Consider the following 15,686-nt stretch of genomic DNA (forward strand, 5'->3'; position numbering starts at 1 on the left):
TGAGTCACTGCTGCTGTGTGTTCACGTGCATACGTTTTGTATCAGTGGTCTGTGTCCTGAGCAGCCTTCCCTTCACAACATTCCTCCCTGCCTTCTGGCCCTTGCATTCCCCATGCCCTCTCATCTTTGATGTTCTCTGAGCCTTTGGGGTTGTACCCTCAGCCTTATTCTCAGTGTTGTGAACTAGATTGTTAAAAGAGAGCTGCAACCATGCCACGATAAAGGAAGTATTTTCTTGTAGGGACAGGCTAAGCATCTCTTATCCAAAATGCTCCTGACCCAAGTATTTTAGGATCTGTTTTTTTTTGCTTCTTCAATATTTCTATTGACTTACTGATAGAGCATTTTTAATGAGAAAATCCAAAATTGTCTAAAATGTGAGACTCCACTTGTGGAGAGCCCATTGAGTACGGAATGAGCGATGCACACTGAGAATTCTTTTAGTCCAGGAATGCATGCTTGATCCAAATCAGCTGAAGGTGGAGAGAGACATCTCTACAGGTGCGATAGCTTCATAGACTACCTGTGTGCACTGGGGTGATGATGAACAAAGATCAGGTCCATGTCCAGCACAGAAGAAGAAGGACACAGAGTGGACAGGACCATGTAGAAAGAGTGGGAGAAAAGGTGATAGGCAGGGAGGCGTATGGCTGCTTGTGTGCATGCCTGTGAATAGGTTGTTGTGGAGTGTGATTCTTATATCTCAGTCCATATGTGAGACAAGAGGCTGGGCCTAGAGGGGCCCCTGCTAACCTCTCTAACCGGCCCCATTCCTTCCTTCTCTCTGATGGTTTTTTCCTTAGTGGCAAGGGGCTGGGTGAATGTTACTAGATGGGCATGGTATTAAAAAATACTTCTTTTAAAAGATATATTTAAACTTTGTGTATTGTATTTATTTATGTGGGATGTGTAGGTGTACACGCATGCGCACGCACACGCACACGCACATACACGCATGTACCACCTATGTGAAGGCACTCACATACCTATGTATGTGTGAAGGCCAGATAACAACTTCCTGGGGATGGTGCTCTCCTTTCACTATGTGGGGTCCCAGGGATTGAACTCTCAGGCCTTTGGACTTGGTGGTAGTCCTCTTTACCCATTGTGCCACGTCACTGGCCTCACAGCCCTTCTGTTGCTTACCCGTAGTGTGTACTCTGCCTTCCTTCCCTTTTCGTCCTATTAAAATATGTACAGCACCAGGCACATCGTCTTTGGTTTATCTGACTTGTCCTGGTCTGTGCTGTGGCTTCTTTGACTAACCACACTTTCCCCCATGTTTTTCAGATCATTAAAAAGCTTATTGAAAGGAAACAAGCTCAGATACGAAAAGTCTACCCTGGACTTTCATGTTTCAAAGATGGAGTTAGGCAGATTCCTATAGAAAGCATTCCTGGAATCAGTATGTATAAGACACTATTTTTTTTTTTTTTTTTAAAGAAAAAGCAAACTTTCCTGTTGCTCCTGTGAGATATGTTTGAAGTGATTTCAGAGTGCAGTCTTTTGAAAAGCTTTTGCCTGTCTCCTTTTCCATGTGTGGTGTCTCTGGTCTTTGAAGTGGGCAGCAAGCTGGTTGTGGAGGAGTTCCCCTGTGATCCGAGCACCGGGAGACTCAGGCAGGAGGATGTAGTGTGGAGGCTGAGCCAAGAGAGAGACATTATCTGGGGCTGGGGTAGGGGCAGGGGCAGGGGCAGGAGCAGGGGCAGGGGCAGGGGCAGGGGCAGGGGCAGGGGAAGGTGCAGGGGCAAGGGAAGGGGCAGGGGCTGGGGCTGGGGCGGGGCTGGGGAAGGCAATCATAAAAAGAGTTTCTGATGTCCTTTTCTTCCTAAGTCAACCCAGACAGTGTACCTTTAAAAAAAGTTATTAATATCCATACTTTATTCAGTCTGGCACTTGCACACCACGCTTAGCAACAGGAATATGTATTAAGTAGCGTGGATTTTTATATTTACAAATAGAGGAACTGCTCTTCAAATGGTTGTAAAATTATCACGCAGAAGGTCAGAACAGGAAGTAAACCGTTCTGCTCTCCAAATGACCTGCTGTGGACAGCCTGCCTTGGTGGCACTGTGACCTGCATGAGCACATTGCCTGACTTCTCTTCTTCCGCCCTCTCCAAGAGTGATGGGGGTCACATCAGTTGTTTCACGTTTTTATTTTAAGAATTCTTTTGTATTCCCGAAAATTGAACTGTATTGGGTTGAACCATACAGAATGACTAGGGTTTGCAGATTAGAAGCTATCAATTATTGTTTGGCAATCTTATTTGCTTTGAATCTAAGTTCTTACAATGACTCAGCACTTCCCTGCCTCCAGCGGACACACACAGACAACTAAAATTTTCTAGAAAAGAGAGGATGCCTGTTTCATTGCATCTGCCCTACCTCAGAGCTCTCGATGCTGACCCTCAGGTCTCACGTCCCTGTGTAGTCACTGTTAATGACTGAGTAATTGCTCCATTGTTCAATGCCTAGTGGTGCCAGGTATTTTTCTGTTTTTATTTTATTTGTTCCTGATTTATTACTTTTTCCTCTTTTGTCAAATATTTGGACTTCTTTTTTTTTTTTTAAATTGTTATTAATATCAGCTAATGTCACAAGGGCTAACCACACCTAGTTTCTATAGTTCTACTGTGTAGGTAGGTAAACCGAGGGAGGGATAAAGCGACATTTTAAGGATAAGGGAAGAAGTCAAATCTAGACGCCCTAGATACCAGGTCTCTGAAAACCAGATGTGCATTGCAAGCAGGGGCTTGGCCAAAGAAAACAGCGAGCAGAATATTGTCCTGAGTTAAAATAATAGCCGTGCTTTTGTGCAGGGCAACTGAAGACACAGGGCTTCAGTTTAAAAGAGTAGTACTGTTTTCTTCTTTCCCTTTCTTCTTTCTCTTGAAGAGCTGGAGCTCTTGCCTTAATAGACACTAACTAGCTGAGACAGAAGCTCAGGGATACAGTCCTTGCCTCAGTGGTGGTGTGTGTATTGGCTTCAATACTGAGCACTACAGAAGAAACGACTGAATCAAGAGAACAGAAGGCGTTAATACAGCCGCCAGGCTGGGAAAACCTTTTATGTTGTAAGCTGTGTGAGAAAGAAAGTATATGCCACTGATTGCAGTGTGTCTCCCCAACAGACATTTATTGAGATGTGGCTGTCATGTATGATGCTTTTGATAAGTAGTGTGTTATTCTCTTGACCCAAAGCAGTTCTCATTTAGTGTTTAATTTTGTTGACATATAGGAGAGACAGGCTGGAAACCAAGTGGAAAAGAGAAAAGGTAAGCAGACTGGGCTAGAGGATGTTAATGGAAGTGCTTTCCCCTTCCAGCGTGTTAGAGGAAAAGGGCCAAGTGATGGCCTTGGTGCACAGCAGTTGGTGGGCTTCAGTTCCTAGGCTGGGACCTGTGAGGCTGAGCTGAGCGGTGAAGGGGGTGGGAGCAGAACACTAATCCTCTCTCCTTGCTCTCTGTTCTTTCAAGTAAAGAGCCCAAGGACCCTGAGCAGCTTTACAGCACCCTCAAGAACATCCTGCAGCAGGTGAAGGTGGGTGTGCCTGTCCTACCTCATGATCTTATTTTGAAGGGATTTCCCATTTGACATTCCTAATAATGAGAAAGCTTTTCTTCCCCCTTTCTTTTACTCAAGAGCCATCAAAGCGCTTGGCCCTTCATGGAACCAGTGAAGCGAACAGAAGCTCCGGGATATTATGAAGTTATAAGGTTCCCCATGGGTAAGGCTACTGCAGTTTTTTCAGTATAGATATAGAACTGGATGGTAGTGTGGGAGACCAATGTTGCCTAAGGAGGACTTGTCTTCTGTGACGTTGAGTGTGTGTTGAGCGGGATATGTGAGAGGGAAGTGGGTGGTGGTCAGGGACATCTGTGCATTTTCAGCTGTGGAGTGCAGGTAGGGATCTGCTTGTAGGCAGTTCTGGATTACAAACTGACAATTGGACTATAGCTGCCTGCTGGGTTTCTGACGAAAAGAAAGCATGTTTTTACCTTTCTTACATGGCTTGAGTCTGCCAAAAGGTGTTCTTATTTTTAAGGATTGTTCAAGATAGAGGGTTGGAGAGATGGCTCAGTAGTCAATAACACTGGCTGCTCTTGTAAAAGACTGGGTTTGATCTCCAGAACCCATGTGGTGCCTCACAACTGTTTGTAACTCCAGTCCCAGGGGATTGTATGTAGACATACATGCAGGCAGAATGCCCATGTCTTAGTCACTGTTCTATTTCTAGGAAAAGACAACAGTTAGATGTTAGATCACCATCATGTGGAAGCATGGTGACATGCAGGCAGGCATTAGAGCAGTAGTTTACAGCTGTATCTTGATTCATAGGCAGAGGGAGAGACTGGGCCTCTTATGGGTTTTTGGAACCCTAAAGCCTCCTGCCAATTGACACACTTCTTCCAACAAGGCTACTCCTCCTAATCCTTCTAATCCTTTAAAATAGCACCATTCCCAGTGACTAAGCATTTAAATATACAAGCCTGTGAAAGCCATTCAAACCACCACACTGTATACATAAAGGATTTTTGTCTCTTTCTCCCCCTCCCCCATCTCCTTATTCCCCTTTCAAGTCAGGACCCCTCTATTAACCCTGGCTGACCTGGAGCTCATTATGTAGACCAGGCTGGCCTCAAACTTACAGCATTCCACCTGATTCAATTTCCCAATGCTGGGATTAAGGGTGTGTGTCAATATGCTTAGCCACAATTTTTATTTTAAAGAAGTTTTGAAGCTAACAGTATAAGGGTAGATTAAGCTCCCTTATGGTGGGAAAAACTATAGTAAATGATTTTTCCAGATTGTGGATGCCATATGTATATTTCCTTTAAAATATTTTTCTAAAACTGTATTGTTGTGTCTGTGTGTGGTGTGTGCGTTCGAAGTCAAGTATCGTAGCACACACGCAAAGGGGAGATAACAGCTTTGTGGATTCAAACTGGAGTCATTAGCTTTGTGCTGCATTTTACCGGCTTCTGTATATTTCTAATTTAATCTCTTTCCAAATCCAAAAAACTACAAAATATGCTTCTGGCATATAGAATTACAGAACGTGGGCTTTACCTGTGCTGGGATACAGGAACAATCGACTCAGAATCCTCACTTAAATCAGCTTGTCAGCATGCTGTGACAGAGAGCTGAAGCAAAAGCCAGAGGATATGTCTGCCCTCTTTTTTCTTGTGACCTGTTCCCAGTGTCAGAGTGAGGGAGGAAGAACTGGGGACTCACTGCCTCCAGTGTCTCTCTTCATGGCAGTCCATGTCATGTACACACACACACACACACACACACACACATTGGTACCCAGGCAGATCCCCTGGAGACTGCATTTCTTACAGTTTGGAACCTATTGCTGTAGGTGCTGGGATTTGAACTCTGGTTGGCGTGCAAGAACGATAAGAACTCTTAACTTCTGAGTCACCTCTCCACACCCTCTCAACCTCCTTCTTGTTCTCTCTGAGCGCTGTTGAGCTTAGTGAGAGTAATTCCTTTCTCAGCATCCATCCCCCAGCGCACTGGCAGAGCTATCGGATCTTCCCAGTCAGTGTAATCACTGTCTAGGGACAGGTCTTGCTTGTTTCCGCTTGAGAGGGCTATGAGCGTCTCTAGTCAGGTATACTTGTGTGCACAGCTGAGGAGAAAACTCACTCCACTGGGTAAGACCGATGAAGCCTGGGAGATGTGCCTAGACAAAATTAACTAAAACATTCACCTACGCTTTGTAAGAGTGGAGTAACATTATTTCCTTGGGATGTGAAATGTCTAATCCTTTCCTGGTATGAGACAGGACTGTCACACCATGTCAACACTGTCCCTGTTGCCTTTGTATTTTTTTTTGAAAGTACCCCTTCTCTTTCCTTCATATCCTAAAACTTCTCCTCCCATATGGATGGAGTCTAACTTGTCTCAGGGACAGATACAGGGTACTTTGGTACTAACGTACGACTTTTCCTAACGTGTTTCTCTGCTTACATAGAGTTCCCAGGTTGGGAGGTAGAGGAAAGGGAAGGAGAATAATTTACTATGGTTCCATGTTTCTTTGTATTTAACATTGTGTGTGTGTGTGTGTGTGTGTGTGTGTGTGTGTGTGTGTGTGTGTGTGTGTGTGTACATGAGCACCATGGCACATGTGTGGAGGTCAGAGGACACCTTGCAGTGGTCAGTTCTCTTCTTCCGTCATGTGGTTTGCACCAGGATTGGCGCCCATCTCATCAGCCATCCATATTTATTTCACACACACCCCCTTTTTTTTTCTCGTCAATTCAGAGTCTAAGATGTCTGCAAGAAGAAAGACTATCTCTTTTTAAGCAAGTGTGGAGAAGAGGGAGGGACCAGTTATACTTACTTGGGAAGGTAGAAGCCTGCTGCGTCTAGCTTTGTGTCTGCTAGCAACCCTTTGAATTTACAATCAGTCCCATTCCAAGAAAAAGTTTGAAAAGCTTTGAATCAACATCTTGGCTTTTTTTTTAAAAAAAGGTGTGTGTGTGTGTGTGTGTGTGTGTGTGTGTGTGTGTGTGTGTTTCAAGATAGGCTTTCTCTGGATAGTCCTGGCTATCCTAGAACTCTCTTTGTGGACCAAGCTTGCCTTGAATTCAAACATCTATCTGCCTCTGCCTCCTGAGTACTGGGATTAACAGTCTGCCACTACATGCAGTTCTATTTTTTTTTTTTTAAATTTGTGTGTAAAGTGTTTGTCAACATGCGTATATATGCACCATGCACCTGCAGAGGTTATAAAAGGGTCATTGGATCTCCCAGAACTGGAGTTATGGTTGTGAGCCATTTGTGGGTGCTGGGACTAAACCTTTGTCCTTGGCAAGCTGGTGCTCTCATCCCCAGCCACCTCTCCAGCTCTCCACCCTGTATCAGATCACCTCTGTGCATGTTTCATCCCGTTTTCACTTGTTATTTTGAGGTGGAATATCACTGGGTAAGCCGCACACTCAGTCCTTTTGCTTCAGCTTCCTGGATGCTGGCTTCCCTCATGTTTCCTTCTTTTTGTATTTTACTTTGATTTACCTCCTACAAGCTTAGTTTTCTAGAACATTATGGACACTCTATTTGTAGCAGTCTTAGGTAAGATTGGTCAGTCACCTTACCCAGAGGCCCAGATTCCTTCCTCCTTCCTTGTCCCACAGAGGTATTGGAAATCAAAGTCAGGTCCCCTACAGGTACAAAATGCCCTATTAATTTTAGTGAGGGGAAATAGATTATTTTTGGCTAGAGCAATAGTTCAGCACTTAAGAGTACTGGCTGCTCTTCGGGAGGATCTAGGTTTGATTCCCAGCATCCATGTAGTTGATTACAACCTTCTTTAATTCTAGTTCTAGGGGATTCTATGTCCTCTTCTGACCTCAGAGAGCACCAGGCATATAGACATACACAGAAACAAAATACCTATACAATGAAGTAATAATAAATAAGAACTTTATTTGGTAAAGTTGGTCATTTTGACTTCATTGATGGACCTTCAACCAAAGGTCAATTGTTTTACTTTTAGTATTATATGTGTGCAGGTCACTGATGTATTTGCAAATGTTATTCATTTCTTTCTTTGTATCACACAAGAACAACTGTAAGCTGAGCTCAGCTTGATATTTTTAGTGATCAATGATTCTGTGCTAGTGTTCTGCCTGCCCCACTCAGCATCCATGAGTATTCCACTCTTAGACTCCTGGTGTACAGCAAGAGATGGGAGTGGACAACTACTGATGCTCCTCTTAATGCTAGCGTCTATGCAGTGTTATAAAGACATCCTTTTCAGAAGAATACTTACGAATTGGTTTTGCTTAGTCCTAAGAATTTCTCCTTAATATGGCCTCCGAGCGATAAAAATGTAAGCAAATCAAGAGTGTAGATCTCTTCCCAAGTCCCCTTTGTCAGTTGCTGAGAGGGCGGAGTCAACAGTGGCTAATGCTGCTCTTTCCTGTGCAGATCTGAAAACCATGAGTGAACGCCTCAGGAACAGGTACTATGTGTCTAAGAAGTTATTCATGGCAGACTTACAGCGAGTGTTCACCAACTGCAAGGAGTACAACCCCCCCGAGAGCGAGTACTACAAGTGCGCCAGCGTCCTGGAGAAGTTCTTCTTCAGTAAAATTAAGGAAGCAGGGTTGATTGACAAGTGATTTCTTTTTCCCTTAGATACACAACAGCAGTGTGCCTAAAGCAGGTTATTTAGGTTTTTGTTTGCTTTTGTTTTTTTTTTTTAAATTGTACATCATGTGTATTACAAGAGACTTGTAATAATTAGCACTTTTGAAAAACAAACAAAACCTCCTTTTAGCTTTTCAGAGACATATTTAAATGGAAATCATAGATTTTTTTTTTTAATTTTGTGGAATAGATTTTAATCTATTTACTACTATCATGTAATTTTTCTCTGGCATGTCCAGTAGCTGACTATTGCATGGTAGATGATCAGGGGCTTCCTCAAAACCTGTATGTGAGGAAATTGCACACAGTACCAAGATTTGGGGGAATCTAGAGAAAATTTTGACCATGAATGTCTCCATTTTTTTCTAATGGAACATGAGAGTTTATTTTATTTTGAAGGACTTTAAGGGTCCATGATACACCTGTGCGGTGAATGAACTGTGTGGTGTTTGAAGTCTCACTGTAGACTTTTTATAAGTATATATTTTTAAAACACTCGTCTAGATGAGGTGCTTTGAGCAGTTCTGAAAAATGCAGCTTCCATAATAGCAGCTGCTTTGACTCCTAAGGAAGGGACTTTTATAAGCTCCCGGGGCTTTGATCATTCTGTCTACCTATTACAGACTTGAGAATGCACAACCACTATTTAATAATTCTTGGCAGATATGTGTCCATCTCATATTTGACTTTGCTTGTGCAGGGCCCAACTTCTAAAAGATCTGTCGCCAGGCCACAAAGGTGTCAATTTGAAAACATTCAAGGTTGAGTCAATGTTAAGACATGTGGCCTACACATGAACCCAGGGGAGCCTTGCTCCAATATGTAAGGATTCTTTGTATTTTCTGGTACATTTAACCCCATCAACAGTGTCTATGTGAACATTTCCCATTTGTACTTCCGGATTTATGTTTGTCTGAGGTGAACTGAATTCTCACCGAAGTTTAGGCCAGTATTTTAACACCTGCATTGTTTCATTGGTCCAGGCTTCTATCCCACTAACGTTCTCTGTACAAACTCATTAACCAATTTGTCTTGGGACTCCAGCTTAGTGCCTGGATTTGTGTCCTAATTACACTACATAGAGAAGTGGGACCCTTGCCACCCCGACTCTGGGAAAACCAACTAATATACAACCATATTAAACGAAGGCCACCTTAGTGGTTTCGACACTAATTTTTATGATGCAAATTTATAAACTGATTTTTTTTTTGTAAAGGCTGAGGTTTTAAAAATGTATTTAATGTATGTTTTCTATCAGCATAAATTATATTGGGTCACTAACAGTCATTAAAAACAGCTCGCAGAGGGAGTGTGCTTGAAGGGAAATATCCTGGCATTGCTATCGAGTGCTGCTTCTGACACGGATGGCAGGTCACATGTTCAGCGTGTTCACCGAAGATCACACTGAAGCTGCCTCAACATTTGGAAGTGTAAGGAACACTTTGAGTGGTGTCTAGACTCTTAATGAAGAATGATAATACAGGTCGCATTAAGGATCTCAGACTGGTTTAAAACAGCTTTGTACCAATCTTGCGGAAGCGTCTGTCCAGCTTGGTATCCTGTGAAAGTTTGTTAGACATTCTTAAAGAGTATTGTCTTTAAAATCAGATGGTCTCTTCTATATTGAAAGCATTTTTATGTTTTCTAATTTAAAATTAATATTTTCTTATAGATATTGTGCAATAAAGCAGAAGTAGAATGTGGTTTTTGCAAATGCTTTAATGGCCGACAAAAACTTTACATTTGTAAAATTAATATATTGTACTGGTACAAAATAGTTTTAAATTATATTTTGAAAAGCTCTGTCTGGTGTTCTGTTTTATTTTCCTAATAGTGTGTCAGCTGGTATGAGTATCGATTGCTCTTCATCCTTAGTGCTTGAGCTTTTGTGAGTATGTCCACAGTTGCCACAGTTGTAGAAGTTTTATAAACAAAACAAAACAAAGTAAAGAAACTCTCCTTGTGGGGCAAGAGAGACAGTTTGCCATTAAGCGCACTTCCAGAAGGTATAAGGCACCCACATCTGATGGCTCATAGCTGCCTGTCATTCCAGCTCCAGATCCACACCATCCTCTATACTCTAAGGCACCCATACTCATGCACACATGTACACATAATTAAAAATAAGCTAAAAACATCCAGCCTGCTGGAATGTCAGAAGGAAGACACTTGTCTGTGTCATTCACTACACCACTGCCACTGAAAAAATTTCACTCACATAAATGATGTTGAAGTTTAAAAGAAAAAAACTATTATCATTTCCACTTAATATCTTTCAGAGGGATGGGGAGAGGGCAAACATGTCATTTTTAAAACATCTACCATCCTCAAAACTGCAGGTCAAGCACTTACATCCGACCTGGGTGAGAGGACCCAGTAGCTGTGATTGATGTTCGATGATTTCCTTAGCCAGAAGCAGGGATTTGCCCTTTAAGCCTTCTGTAACATCAAAAGCAATGGTATGACAGGCAGGCTTTAGGGACCCCGGTAGAACCCTAGCATGCTCAAAACCCTGGGTTCGTTCCCACCGTGCCAGGGAGAGGAGAGGTACACATGATCATGTCCACCCATGTTCAAACTACAAGTATGCTTAGTTGAGTTTCTCCCAAGTAAGGAACATTTGGGGGAGACAGGCTGGGGGAGACATGTTGGATGTCTTCTTATACATGAGCTAACTTACCCACCTATACATTTATAGTAAAAAAAAAAGAAAATTCTATTTTTGTGAATCTATCCAGTGCATGATGCTGAGTGTCTTCCTCAATCACTCTTACCTCATCTTGAGGGAGGGTCTCTCCCTGAACCTAGGCTTACCAATTAGGTTAACCAATAATCTCCAGTTTCTGGCACGGGGTGAGGTAGGGTGTTGCAGTAGCCTCTCCAACCCGAATATGCCCGTGCAAAGAGAAACTCAATACGAGTACAAGCTCGCACCTAGATTGGGCAGATCTACCTCTACACTATCCTATTCCCCGGCTGTGAAATCCCTCATAACTTCTGGTTTCTCCATGTCATGTGCTTCAGCTCCATCTTCCTCCTCTCCTCCAACTTCCCTTCCCCTGCTCAATCTCCCTCACTCACCTTTATTTTACAAATTAAATGGGGAGAAGATTCTGATGAAGTCACCAGAGTCCTCAGTACAAGACTAGGCAGCGGTGCTTGGGAATTAGCATCAAAATACAGATAACTCCAGGGCAAACCACAACAGTGGGGAATTCCTGTTCAGGTCAAGTCATTTTCACAGCAAATACTTTACATATGAATCACCCCCTCAAGGTTATTTACCTTCTATGTGAGTACCAGTTCTGGGCTGTGAACTCTGGCTGTCAGAGTTGGCATCAAGTTGCTTTTACAGGCTGAACAATCTTTTGCCCCCTACCTCAACTTTTCATTACACAGACAGTAATTTAAAAAGCTACATGTAGCCAGGAGTGATGGTACAGGCCTTTAGTCTCGGGGTTTGGGAGGTAGATCTCTGTGAGGGCAGCCTGCTCTACATAGAATTCCAGGATACCCAGGGTTTCAGAGAGACCCTGTCTCAAAACAAAAGAAAAATGAAACAAGCAGCTACCCTAAAGTGGCTACATTTATTAGAAGAAAGGGTCAAATGACAGTGTTTTTCCCATTCTTGGTTACAGAATCTAAGCACATAAACTATTAGACCAAGGTGCTGTGGACAAGTTAACCGCCTGTAACTGTTTAGAGGCTGAGGCACCCCCTTTAACTTAAGAGACTGTAAGACTGGTTGCAGGCCTTGGCCTTTCTGTATTGTTCTGAGCTCTCCATCTAACCAGAGTCTCCTCGAGACAAGTAAAAATGTCCAAGAGAAAAACAATCTGTTGACTTTGGAATACTGAAATCAGTCCAAGTTTTTATTTGAGGTATGAGAATTGGTTGAATATATTTTTTTTAAGTCTCTCGGAACACTTGTTTAGAACTAGTTCACTTGTCCTAAGATTCATTGTCCTGCCTCAGCCTCTGAAGTTTTGGAATTATGGATGTGTACCACCCCAGTGACGTCAAGAAGAAAGCATAGTATGATTCTGCATTTGTGTGCAGGGTGTGTGTAGGGTGTATGGTGACAGGAGTAACCAGAATCATTGCCTCTCCTCGAATCTTAGGGCTTCTGATGATAGTACTTACTATGTTTATGTTGGATAAACAGGTAAAGTTGAATTTAGAGTGTAATACTTTTCAATCTTTTAATGAGATTTGTGTCTGGCGTCCATATATGTCTTGTATGTACATACGTGCATGTAGTGCCTATGTGGACAAAGGCATCGAATCCCCTGGCACTGGAATTATAGATGTCCATAAGCTTCTATCTTGGTTCTGAGAACTGAACCTCGATCATCTAGAACAGCCAGTGAGCTCTCTCCAGCCCAGACCTGATGCTTAGTTCTACATGTCTAACTTACCACTTACTACAATCATCCTGAGGACTCTTCTAGCCCCGGTTGGTCCCTTAAGGGCTGCTCTGGGGAAGACCCAGTCAGCCAGCCATCATGGGAAGTACCATACTCCGGGAAAGCTAGTGGAAAGGCCTTCATTTGTGCAGCTATGATCCCTGAGTGCAGATCTTCTCAGTGCACCTGCTTTTAGAGATACACACCCTTGGCTCTTAACCCCTTACACATGCTCAATAAGTAAGTCTTATAAATTCATGGTTCCTCAGGGTGAACTATACGTTAAGACATTAATTCACTCCTTTTGGCTAGATCTTAAAGGCTGAATCAGGCCAACCCTTCCTGCAGCTCTCTGGGACAAAGTTAAGAAGCAGTCTCCCTTGTGATTTCAAAACTGTCATTTAAAAAGATTTATTATATACACTGTAGCTGTCTTCAGACACACCAGAAGAGGGCATCAGATATTATTACAGATGGTTGTGAGCCACCATGTGGTTACTGGGATTTGAACTCAGGACCTCTGGAAGAGCAGAGCCATCTCTCCAATCTGACAACTCTTATTTGTCCCCATCACACATCCCCCTTGGTGGCCATCTCACATTCTTCCTCTTGAGGCCTTAAATGGAAGCTGCTCATGCAGTGGCTCTCAACCTGTAAGTTTCGACCCCTCCCCCCCCAAAGACCACTGGGAAACACAGATGTTTTACACTATGACTCGTAACAGCAGCAAAATCACAATTATGAAGCAGCAACAAAAACAGGAGGAACTGTAATGAAGGGCGGCAGCATAAGGGAGGTGAGAACCACTATTCTAGTGGATCAAACTCCGGTCATTAAGCTTGGCAGCAAGCCCCTTCCCCTGCTATACCATCTCACTGACTTAATGCTTTGATAACTTTTGAGAGCTATATCTGACCCAGTATCGATAACTCTAAAAGAGACTAATGAAAATTCCCTCATGGCCCTTTTTAGTTCATAGATGAGCCCGGTCTGGTCTTTCATTTCATGAAGCCATAAAATGTGTATTCTTTGGAATCTAGACCATCCATGGGTAGCAATATTTATCTTTCCTTGAGACAGCGCTGCGTTATATGGTATAGGCTGGTCTAAAGCTTAGATCCTCCTGGCTCATGCTTTTGCCTACTGAAATTAAGACCTGAACCGAATCACCAAGCCTTTTAGTAGCAAGCGCTGTTATCGAGCCACCTCACTGGCTTGAGTCCTACTGCTTACTGTCTCCCACTCCTCTATAGGTCTCGGCTTATTATAAATTACACATATTCATCCTCATGCTAGTTTTCCTCTTTTGGTATAGTAGTCTGGGTCTCACACATACTCTACTGCTCTATATCTCTGGCAGATACCCCTTATTGATCAATTACTGAAGAGGATTGATGCTGACACCACTGAGTAGCACACCTAATGAATCTTCCTTTAAGCTACAGCTCTCCATCTTTTCTAGAAGTGTAAAGTTGGAATACAATTTAATTCTCTCCATTTGTTTGTTACATGTGTAGAATCGCCCTCTTAATACCTTGTATGTTGTAACAAACTAGAACAGTTAAAGGCCAGCTTTCAAGACTGTTACTAGAGAAGGAACAGAATACCAGGGAATCTGAGGTAAGTGATCAATGTATAAATATGTCAAATGCTGGAGGCCCTGGCTGGACTTCATGGAACACCTTGCTGAGGAGGAGCCTGGTCTTTATAGCAGGCCCTGGAGAACTACAGAATATTTACTGAAGCTGTAACTTTTAAAATAACAAATAACTGGTGTAGGATGATGTCATTATGCAGGTGAAGGCAGGTACTCGATAGAACGAGGCCTGTCAATGGACAAAAAGGAAGGATGGGTGGGAGAAAAGTTTGAGAGAGGAGGGACTGGAGTGAGAGGAGGAGGAGGAGAGCGGCCATGAGAACATGGAGGTGGATGTTAAGATTCCTCTCTGCACATTTACAAGCTGTTATGAATATTCTTAACAGATGGATGTGTGTACAGGGCTTTGTATGTCTAGGTGGACAATTATATCTTATCAATTAGATCAGAGGTTATTGTGTTGTGTGTTCTTTCATGTGGTGATTTAATTGAATTCAAGAGTGTATGGTGGATGGAGACACTGGGCCTCCACAGAATTGGTTTGTGTATATCTGGCATAGTGGCAACCTACCTTGGAAACTAGCAGGGTAGAGAGATTGTTGCCAGGCTCAGAGAGTAGCCATCGGCAGTGTGATATGGGATGGAGCAAAGTGGGTGAGACACTTTGCTGACAGATGAAAATATCAAACAGATGTCACAGGGCACTATAGTGCCAGATCTAGTGTGGGATAAAAGAAAGCCATTTTTTATAATTTTACGGCAACAAAGTGGCAACCGACTATTTCTCAAAAGTGGTCATTAAGTCTCGTTTATTTATATATTATACAACAACAGAAATAACTTTATCTAACAAGCAGGGAGGTCTCGAACTCTTAAGCCCATCATAAATGGTATGTACAACATATATAATACAATACATATTTTATAAAAATGTTGACACAAACTCCTTAATAGCCCATGAGTAAGCACTACAGCAAGAATAGGAAAAGGTGAAGAAAACTAAAGGTCTAGCACCAGCTTTAAATAGACATAGCCTATCTCTACGTAGGCTGCACTAAGGTAATCACAGCTACATGAGGACAACTGAGACTGAGACTGGACTTTTAATTGCATTTATTTTTAGCTAAAATGGTTACTTTCAAGGTACCATGACATGAGAAAATGATAAATGTAGTGGCTGACGACTGCTATGACTACTACCACACACAGGGTTGTGGGTCATATCCTCAGCTCTATAAAAACCAGCAGCTAAAAGGCTGTGATGGGTGAGAGGGATGCACATGAGTGACAAAGAAAGAAGGACTCTCAGTTTGATGGCAGATGTAGGAAGTAATGCAGATGGGCCTTGCCCACGTGAGGCAAATGTTCTACTACTGAATTAATGAAAATTGAAATGCCTTGATGGCCCTGGAGGCCCAGGTGGGAAAACTTGACAGGACAAATCTAATGGGAAAAGAAGGGAACGTTGGCAGGGAAGACAGAAGAGGGTCCAGCTAAGCTGGGAGTGGCAAAGGCCAG

At 42.7% G+C, this 15,686-nt stretch overlaps 1 protein-coding gene across 1 annotated transcript in view; it reads left to right on the plus strand.

The window, feature by feature from the left end:
- Kat2b (lysine acetyltransferase 2B) overlaps positions 1 to 9,968 on the plus strand; it is a 105,459-nt gene extending 95,491 nt beyond the window's left edge. Inside the window, exons 14-18 of the mRNA XM_032900827.1 lie at positions 1,291 to 1,405; positions 3,241 to 3,277; positions 3,479 to 3,542; positions 3,645 to 3,729; positions 7,944 to 9,968. Of these exons, the coding sequence (XP_032756718.1) occupies positions 1,291 to 1,405; positions 3,241 to 3,277; positions 3,479 to 3,542; positions 3,645 to 3,729; positions 7,944 to 8,137 (495 nt within the window). The 3' untranslated portion in view covers positions 8,138 to 9,968. The remainder of the gene's footprint in view (positions 1 to 1,290; positions 1,406 to 3,240; positions 3,278 to 3,478; positions 3,543 to 3,644; positions 3,730 to 7,943) is intronic.
- Positions 9,969 to 15,686: the final 5,718 nt, after the last annotated feature.

The sequence above is a fragment of the Rattus rattus genome, chromosome 4 (genome assembly GCF_011064425.1).
Source record: "Rattus rattus isolate New Zealand chromosome 4, Rrattus_CSIRO_v1, whole genome shotgun sequence".
NCBI classification, from domain to species: Eukaryota; Metazoa; Chordata; class Mammalia; order Rodentia; family Muridae; genus Rattus; species Rattus rattus.